At 40.1% G+C, this 9,791-nt stretch overlaps 1 protein-coding gene across 3 annotated transcripts in view; it reads right to left on the minus strand.

Moving 5' to 3' along the window:
* Positions 1-9,791, minus strand: part of tpra1 (transmembrane protein, adipocyte asscociated 1) — a 46,933-nt gene extending 37,142 nt beyond the window's left edge. Inside the window, exons 1-2 of one of the 3 annotated variants that reach the window (XM_039771425.1) lie at positions 9,771-9,791; positions 3,850-4,046 (exon numbers count right to left, since the gene is read on the minus strand). In XM_039771425.1, the coding sequence (XP_039627359.1) occupies positions 3,850-4,028 (179 nt within the window). In that variant the 5' untranslated portion in view covers positions 4,029-4,046; positions 9,771-9,791. Of the gene's footprint in view, positions 1-3,849; positions 4,047-9,180; positions 9,277-9,310; positions 9,388-9,770 lie in introns of those variants that run through there. The other 2 variants (XM_039771423.1, XM_039771424.1) reach the window with 2 other exon arrangements.

The raw sequence follows: 9,791 nt of genomic DNA on the forward strand, positions 1-9,791 counted from the left end.
TCAACCTGCCAAAGGCAAAACATACAAACCTGTGCAAAGACTGGAATTTAAACCCAGGATTTTGGAGTTATAAGACAGCAGCCCCAACCACTGTGCCATCATGACATAGTAACACAGAGGTTAGCACTGCTACCTCCCACATGTAGTGTCTTGCATTCAAATTCAGCATTCAGCAATCTGTGAGGAGCTTGCGTGTTCTCACTATGTTTGTGTGGAGTTTTCTCTCATATGTCCAAAAATGTGCAAACTAGGATAACTGCTGATTTCAAAGCAGCTATGTGTGAAAGTGAGTGGGGCAGTGTGTAAAAATGGATCCAACGATGCACTGAGGTGTCTGTTGGGATAGTCTCAAACAACCCACTATCCGGAAATGGATAAAGTGGGTCTGAGACTGCTAGTCAAAATTAATCTGATTTGGCTTTCTTTACAATGAACAACAGAAAAAAAAACATTTAATATCAAAGTGAAAACAGGTCCCAGCAATTAATTAATTACAACTACAAAACACAAAATAATTGCATAAGTATATGACACACCTAAATCATCACTGGAGCAAGCAATTGGTTTTAAAAGTCACAGAACTGATTCAATGGCCATCACTCGTCTATAGTCAAGGGGTTTCAATTGACTGTGGTGGAAATGCACCTTATCTGAAAGGTCCAATTTGTAGTCAGTCAGTATGGTGGCCTAAACTTACACAATGAAAACTAAAGAACAATCCAAGCCACTCTGTGAAATGTGACAGAAAAGCACAAGTCAGGGGATGGAGACAAGAAAGTCTCCCTTGGAGTCCAGTTAAATCCATCCATCCATACATTATCCAACCCGCTATATCCTAACTACTGGGTCGCGGGGGTCTGCTGGAGCCAACACAGGGCGCAAGGCAGGAAACAAACCCCGGGCAGGGTGCACACCAAGCACACACTTGGGACAATTTAGAATCACCAATCCACCTAACCTGCATGTCTTTGGACTGTGGGAGGAAACCCACGCAGACACGGGGAGAACATGCAAACTCCGCAGGGAGGACCCAGGAAGCGAACCCGGGTCTCCTAACTACGAGGCAGCAGTGCTACCCACTGTGCCACAGTGCTGCCCTCCAGTTAAATCAGTCATTGGAAAAAAAAGAAAGAGTACGGCAGAGCTGTAAATCTGCAGAGAGCAAACAATCCACAAAAACCAGTAATTATGCAAGTGAGCGAGGCAGCCAAGAGACCTAGGAAGGCTTTGAAGGAGTTACAAGATACAGGGGTTAAGATTAGAGAACTTGTGTAGACAACAACAACAACAAAATTGAGCTGTTCTGTATCAAAAACACAGCATCCCTGGAGTGAAGCATGGTGGTGGCAACATCATACTGTGGAGATGCTTCTCTGCAGCAGGCCTTAGAAGGCTGTTGAGGGTGGAGGAGGAACATTATTACTACAAAACACAGGAAAATCCTGGAGGAAAACCTGATACAGTCTATAAGAAACCAGCACCTTTGAAGAAGATTTGTTTTCCAGCAAGACAACAGCCTTAAACATCAAGCCAAAGCTACACAGGAATGGCTTAAAAACAAGAGTGCTCAAGTCAGAGCCCACATCTCAGTCCAACCGAAAATTTGTAGCAAAGGCTGTTCATTCAACCTGCCAGAGCTTGAGAAGTTTTGCAAAGAAAAATGGAGAAAAATATGCAAAGGTTATAGAGACAGCATCTGTGCACACAAACTGTGGGCTGCAATGGCTACCAAATGTGCACCTACTAAATACTGACTTTCGCTTCCCGGGTCCTCCCTGCGTGGAGTTTGCATGTTCTCCCCGTGTCTGTGTGGGTTTCCTCCCCAAGACATGCAGGTTAGGTGGATTGGCGATTCTAAAATGGCCCTAGTGTGTGCTTGGTGTGTGGGTGTGTTTGTGTGTGTCCTGCGGTCGGTTGGCACCCTGCCTGGGATTGGTTCCTGCCTTGTGCCCTGTGTTGGCTGGGATTGGATCCAGCAGACCCCATGACCCTGTGTTTGGATTCAGCAGGTTGTAAAATGGATGGATGGAAGTACAACATACAGTATCTGTAACTAATTTAGACCAATCTGCACAGATCCGTTTTCACTTTGACATTAAAGAGTCTTTTTCTGTTGAGCATTGTAAACTAACTCAGATTAAATCCATTTTGATTCCAATTTGTACAGCAATAAACTGTGAAGACTTCTGAAGGGGTGAATACTTTTTATAGGTACTGTATTGTGAGTTGCCCTAAAACTATTGTGTTAATTTGAATTAATACTAAATAAGTGCATTGACCATACTAAAAACAACAACTACCAAAATCCTGTCAGATCATACATACATTTATACAGTAGATCAGTGGTCTCAAACTCCAGTCCTGGTGGGCCGCAGTGGCTGCAGGTTTTCATTCTAACCCTATGGTGAATTAATGACACTGCTTCTGCTGCTAATTAACTTCTGTTGAATTCATTTTAATTGACTTCTTCTTGAAGACTCAGACCTTAATTGTTTCTTTTTCTTTTTTTTAGCAACCAAACAATAACGAGATACAAAATGAGCCAAAACAGGGCTAGCAAACTGTGTCCATTGCACAACATCTGAAAAAAGGTCTCAGGAATGCTGGTCTGCTCAAGTCCATAACAGTTTCACAATTCCACAATGACAGCAGCAACAAGCCATAGACATAAAGAATGGGTTTAATTAACAACAAGATTCAGCACATAATTAATCAACCGGTTAGAGTGAAATTGATTGGAGTTTGAGGCCCTGACTTAGTTGGCCTTCAGTTGGCTCACTCGCTTCACATTTTCACTTCTGTTTGGGTGCCATTTAAGGAAAGAAATGAAGCAATTCAGAGGAATGATAAAGAAATTCAGGGGAGCAAATCTTAAAAAACAAATCCATTAAAATGAAAGCAAAAGGAGATACTTAGCAGCAAAAACTGGTCACCAATTAAGAAAAGGATTAGAATGAAAACCTGCAGCTACTGCGGTCCTCCGTTGAGACCCATGTTATAGATCAGGGGTGTCAAACTCCAGTCCTGGAGGGCAGCAGTGGCTGCACGTTTTCATTCTAACCATCTTCTTAATTAGTAACCAGTTTTTGATGCTAATTAACTTCTTTAGCCTTAGCTTTAATTAACTTGACTCAGGCCCCTTACTTGTTTTTTCCTTAATTAACAGCCAGACAGTAATGAGACATAAAACAAGCAGGACGTGACCAGCTCACTGGTACCCATCAAACAAAATCTGAAAATAAAGATGAAGGTCTCAGTAAGGTTGATCCCTCAGGTTACCAAAACATTTTAGGAGTTCTTACAAAAAAACAGAATATCAACAGTTCTGGAAATGTCTGCTGTGGCAGAAAGAGAGCAGCAACAAGGCATAGAATTGAATAACTGGTTTAACTAACAGCAAGAATCAGCTTCTCATTAAGGAACCGGTTGGAGTTTGAAGCCCCAATTTAGCTGGTCATCTGTTGGCTCATTTCATGTCTCATTTCTGTTTGGCTGTCATTTAATGAAGAAAAGAATCAATTCAGAAGACTTAATCCTTAAAAACAGGGCTATTAAAATAGAGGGAAAAGAATTTAATTAGCAGTGGAAACTGGACACTGATTAGGAAAAGGGTTAGAAAGAAAACCTGCACCCACTGCGGCCCTCCAGGCCTGGTGTTTGACACCTGTGTTATAGATAGTTTAAAAGGAGTAGCATTTATATTATTCATGCTTCTCACGATTTTTAACTACACCCATTATTGTTTGAGTAATCACAACCATCTCCAGAATGACAAGTGCAGAGATTGTGTAATAAAAATGAGTTCATTTGTATGAATTCCATACTAAGCTTACCTATAAATGACCTTACCTAGAATCCCCAATATCTTTATAAAGGATCAGGAGACACTTGTGAGGCTTAGTGATGTTGGTCTCTGTATCTGAATGCCAGGTTGGAGCCACTGAAGTATTCTCAATCGCTGGTGCAAGTGATGTTGTGTCATTGCCATAGGCAGCATACCTCACCACATAGGTCACAGATTCCAACATCCTGCCGCAGAGTTAAAGCTAAAAAGAAAGTAAAACAAATAAAATGTACACATAATAAGCAATTATGAGTGCTGTTTTCATAACTCCATAAAACACTGCAATCCGAATGATCAAATATTCCACTAAAGTAAACCCTTCATTACGACTTCCGCATATTCTACCATAATAAGGAAAAACTTGGTGATTTACCACTATGTGTCACAGACTGTGGTCAGGGAAATACCCTGTGTCACTTTCTATTCAACTTTATATGCTGTAACTAAACTAAGCATTCAATTTTGGGTATTCCCAGTATCAGCTGCAAGGCTCAAGGCAACCACAGTTTGTGCTTACAGTATGTACGGCGCCCAACCCCCAGTAAAATCTGTAAATGTACAAAAGAAAAATTATAATTTATTCAAAATCACAAAATTCTATAAATATCCATCCATCCAACATCCAACCTGCGATATCCTAACTACAGAGTCACGGGGGTCTGCTGGAGCCAATCCTAGCCAACACAGGGCACAAGGCAGGAAACAAACTCTGGGCAGGGCGCCAGTCCACTGCAGGGCGCGCACACACAAACACACCAAACACACACTAGGCACAATTTAGAAACCGCCAATCCACCTAACCTGCATGTCTTTGGACTATGGGAGGAAACCGGAGCGCCCGCGCAGGCACAGGAAGGACATGCAAACTCCACGCAGGGAGGACATGGGAAGCGAACCCGGGTCTCCTAACTGCGAGGCAGCAGTGCTACCCACTGCGCCACTGTACTGCCTGTGTATAAATATGTAAAAGAAAAATTAATTATTATTTAAATGGAGTAAAAATCATGAAATGAAAATAAAATATTTACTCTCTTACCAAATTGAGGTCCATATTTTAGTTTAGAATTTAAAAATGGAATCTGAAAATCTAACAATATCACATTAAAGTTTGATAAATTCTGAAAAGAATGATACCAAACATATATATGCAGGTTTTAAAATAAGCCAGATTTAAAGCGTGACATAAAACTGTTGCACAATATATATATATATATATATAAACTGCTCAAAAAAATTAAAGGAACACTTTGAAAACACATCAGATCTCAATAGGAAAAAGAAATCCTCCAGGATATCTATACTGATATAGACTGGGTAATGTGTTAGGAACGAAAGGATGCCACATCGTTTGATGGAAATGAAAATGATCAACCTACAGAGCCCTGAATTCAAAGACGCCCCAAAAATCAGAGTGAAAAAATTATGTGGCAGGCTAGTCCATTTTGCCAAAATTTAATTGCAGCCACTCCAAATTGTACGCAGCACTTTGTATGGCCCCTGTGTTCTTGTATACATGCCTGACAACATCGGTGCATGCTTCTAATGAGATGACAGATGGTGTTGTGGGGGATCTCCTCCCAGATCTGGACCAGGGCATCACTGAGCTCCTGGACAGTCTGAGGTGCAACCTGGTGGCATTGGATGGACCAAAACATAATGTCCCAGAGGTGTTCTATTGGATTTAGGTCAGGAAAGTGTGGTGGCCAGTCAATGGTATCAATTCCTTCATCCTCCAGGAACTGCCTGCATACTCTCACCACATGAGGCCAGGAATTGTCGTGCACCAGGAGCCACTGTACCAGCATAGGGTCTGACAATGGGTCAAAGGATTACATCCTGATACCTAATGGCAGCCAAGGTGCCTTTGTCAAGCCTGTAGTGGTCTGTGTGACCCTCCATGGATATGCCTCCCCAGACAATCATTAACCCACCACCAAACTGCTCATGCTGAATGATGTTACAGGCAGCATAATGTTCTCCATGGCTTCTCCAGACCCTTTCACTTCTGTCACGTGCTCAGGGTGAACCTGCTCTCATCTGTAAAAAGCACAGGGCACCAGTGGTGCATCTGCCAATTCTGGTATTCTATGGCGAATGCCAATCGAGCTGCATGCTGCTGGGCAGTGAGCTCAGGGCCCATTAGAGGACATGGGGCCCTTGGGTCACCCTCATGAAGTCTTTCTGGTTGTTTGGTCAGAGACATTCACACCAGTGGCTCTGGCAGTGCTCATCCTGTTCCTCCTTGCCCAATGGAGCAGATACTGGTCCTGCTGATGGGTTATGGACCTTCTATGGCCCTCTCCAGCTCTCCTAGAGTAACTGCTTGTCTCCTAGAATCTCCTCCATGCCCTTGAGACTGTGCAGGGAGACACAGCAAACCTTCTGGCAGTGACACGTCTTGATGTGCCATCCTGGAGAAGTTGGACTACCTGTGCAACCTCTGTAGGGTCCAGGTATCGCCTCATGCTACCAGTAGTGATACTGACTGTAGCCAAATGCAAAACTAGTGAAGAAACAGTCAGAAAAGATGAGGAGGGAAAAAAGTCAGTGGCCTCCACCTGTTAAACCCTTCATTCCTGTTTTGGGGGGCATCTCATTGTTGCCCCTCTAGTGCATCTGTTGTTAATTTCATTAACACCACAGCAGCTGAAACTGATTAACAACCCCCTCTGCTACTTAACTGACCAGATTAATATCCCATAAGTTTCATTGACTTTATGCTATACTCTGATTAAAAAGTGTTCCTTTAATTCTTTTGAGCAGTATATATATATATGAGAGAGAGAGAGAGAGAGAAAGAGAGTAGATGAGGCACAAGATAAGAAATTCTGGACCCAAAAACTAGTCCAACGCAAGGCACATTTACCCTCTAAATAGAGTAAGCACATACATTTTTATTGAATGTTATTATCATGTGTTCTATTTAAAAAATTTCATGTTTGTAAATATGAACATCACTATGATATTGCAACTGGTATGTGCAATATACAGAAATAAAATGAATGGTATATACACATCTTTACATTGAAATAAAGGGTGAACGTTATAAACAGTCATATTAATACTGACAAACTAGGTAAGTACTAAGCTCTGCCTTTAAATATCAATCAATCAATCAATCAACATTTATTTATATAGCACATATTCATACAAAAAAAATGTAGCTCAAAGTGCTTTACAAAATGAATAGAAAAATAGAAGACACAATAAAAAATAAACATAAGTCAACATTAATTAACATAGAATAAGAGTAAGGTCCGATGGCCAGGGTGGACAGAAAAAACAAAAAAAAAACTCCAAAGGCTGGAGAAAAAAAAATTAAAAAATAATAGCTCATTTTATTTTGTCCCGACATTCCTTTTGATTGACTGGTGTCTTTTACTGGTTTTGCTCCTGCCTTAAACCCGATAGTGCTGAGATAGACTTCTGGTCGCTGCAACATGGAATTGAAATGATCAAAACCAGAAGCTATCAAGACAGTGTGTACGGTGCTAGGCTGTGGATTTGTGTGTTGGTTTTCAAGTTTACTGTCCTGGCACTTTTTTTTTTAAGTACAGTTTATGTTGTACACTGCAGCCAGAGTGAGTGAATTTCCTCTCAGGGATACCGAATACTGAATACATATACAGTATGTCACGAGCACAATATGTATTTTAATTGTTTTCTTTGGCTTACTATTCCCTCTCTTTTTGGTACACTTTTTGCTGTGCATGCAGCAGCCTTTTGACAGAAGCTCTTTGTTTCTCACTGTTTTTCTTTTTTTTTTCTGAACTTATTTACTTACTTATCTATCTATTTATGTGAGTGTCCATAAAAAGCCAAATTTCCCCCTAGGGACAAATAACATTCTGTCCATGTTTTCTTTATCATTAAACTGTAGATCTTCTATTTATTATATGTTTTTTTCTTGTTTCATATACTGTATCTGTGTAATTGTTGGCAGTTCTTTTTAATGTCTTTTGATTTACATGTGCTTTCTTTGATTATGATCGGCTAATCCAACATGTGAACACAATTCTGTGAGTTTCCTTATTTTTATAAGCTTTGTTTTTCCTCTTACTGTGCTACTGACAGTCTTTTATATATAATACTTGGTGTTTACAGTTATTTGCCAATTAAATCATATCTTGTTCAGTTTTTCTTTTTTTTTTACATTTTCTAATCATCTTAATGTCATACTTTAATGACTCAGCACATTATGTTAATTAAATTTCTTAAAACTTACTTGAACAATATTTGATTGGTTTACAATTCTAAAGAATATATTTTGACAGATTTTCTCTAGTTTTTTGTTTCTTATGCTATAATTTATAAACAGTGCTGTATTATCTGAAGACAATTTTTTGTACAGCATTGGGAGAAGGGGAAGCCAGGCATGGGCAGCATGACACACACACCTACATATATACCTGTACATACATGTATATATTAAATGTTTTTATATATACATGCTGTATATATCACACTTGGTAAAATCACCTGATGACAATTAATAATATAATTTTACAAATGTTCAAAGGTTTAGCATGTCCCTAGGAACCAAAACAGGACAGGGAGTCACATGTCACAACTGTGAACACACCAATATAAACACAGGGTCAGTGTAAAGTTATCAATTAATTTAGGATACATATCCTTAGGGTGTAGGAGTAAAACATAGATAAATACATACATTCATACGTACATACATAAAAAGAGGACACACTGGAAGGCTCAAATACAGAGGAACAAGCCAGCGCTGGCCAGGTAATCCCAGGGCCGGGCATCTAAACCCGGGACTTTGCAACTGTGAAGCCAAGCCCGCCACTTCGAATCGGATTAGACAGACAGACAGATAGTTAGATGCTACATAAGACAGGTTGGTCTCTAATTATACAGGAAGCTAGACCAATAAATTAATGATTGATTCTCAACACTAAAGGCGGATCAAGAAGAGACAAGTTACCTTTCATTGATCACTAACACTATGGCCTAGCGTGAGGCTGATCAAAATAAATCACGCTTAGAAAACTACAAGCATTAATCAGCTATGTAAATCATTTTTAGGCGGATCAACTCCCAAAACAACTACCAGCATGGTGACAGTTGCAAATAGAAAAGAGCTACTTCATCATTTCATTGTTACATAACCTGGCAGAGATCGCGGTAGAGATGTGCAGAAGAAATCTTGGGAAATGTCTATGTCTTTTGGAGAGAAAGCATTCAGAACGAGCCTCTTCTTTTGATCTCACACCTTTCGTATCGCTGAAATATTCTGACAGCCCCGATCCCCGATTTTGTACGTGGGATAACCGCAAATCTTTTCACCTAGCTGATTTGCAGAAATGCATACTCACACTTTACGTCCAAAACTCTGTCTCACTAAACGTCGTACAACACAACGAATCCTGGTAGCACTGATCAGAAAATAAATCAAAATGCAAAGAAAAAGGTAAATGGAATCACTTGTTTATAAGACATACATACCCACTCCTGTCACCTGACTGATCGGGGGAGTGTGTGGGGGAGGGTCACTTCTTTCGCTTTCTCTTCCTCCCTAACGGGGACTTCCTTCCTTAGGGAGCGTCTATTAATCACGTAAATTAATAAAAACGGTAGCTTCAGAAACAGCCCCAGCCCCCCCATAAAACACCCTCTGAGAGTGAGAACCAGAGAGAGAGAAAGAAAAATTGGATCGACCACAATTTCTCTGTGTGTGTGTCTAATAAGTAAGTGCCACAGCCATCTCAAATACTACTTATTTTTGCCTAGTAGTCTACAGCGACTACAACGATTGTTCTGATATAAAGGCACGATTACTAGCAAAGTAGAAAATCTTTTTTATATATAACACAGGTCTTTTCTATGAAATATAAGAAAACAACCGCTTTATATTTTATGACATGTGTTGTAACATTCATGTTAATAACGCCAATCTTTATATTACCGTAGCTTTCGCAAAGCTTTG

Source organism: Polypterus senegalus, chromosome 12 (assembly GCF_016835505.1).
Source record: "Polypterus senegalus isolate Bchr_013 chromosome 12, ASM1683550v1, whole genome shotgun sequence".
Taxonomy (NCBI): domain Eukaryota; kingdom Metazoa; phylum Chordata; class Cladistia; order Polypteriformes; family Polypteridae; genus Polypterus; species Polypterus senegalus.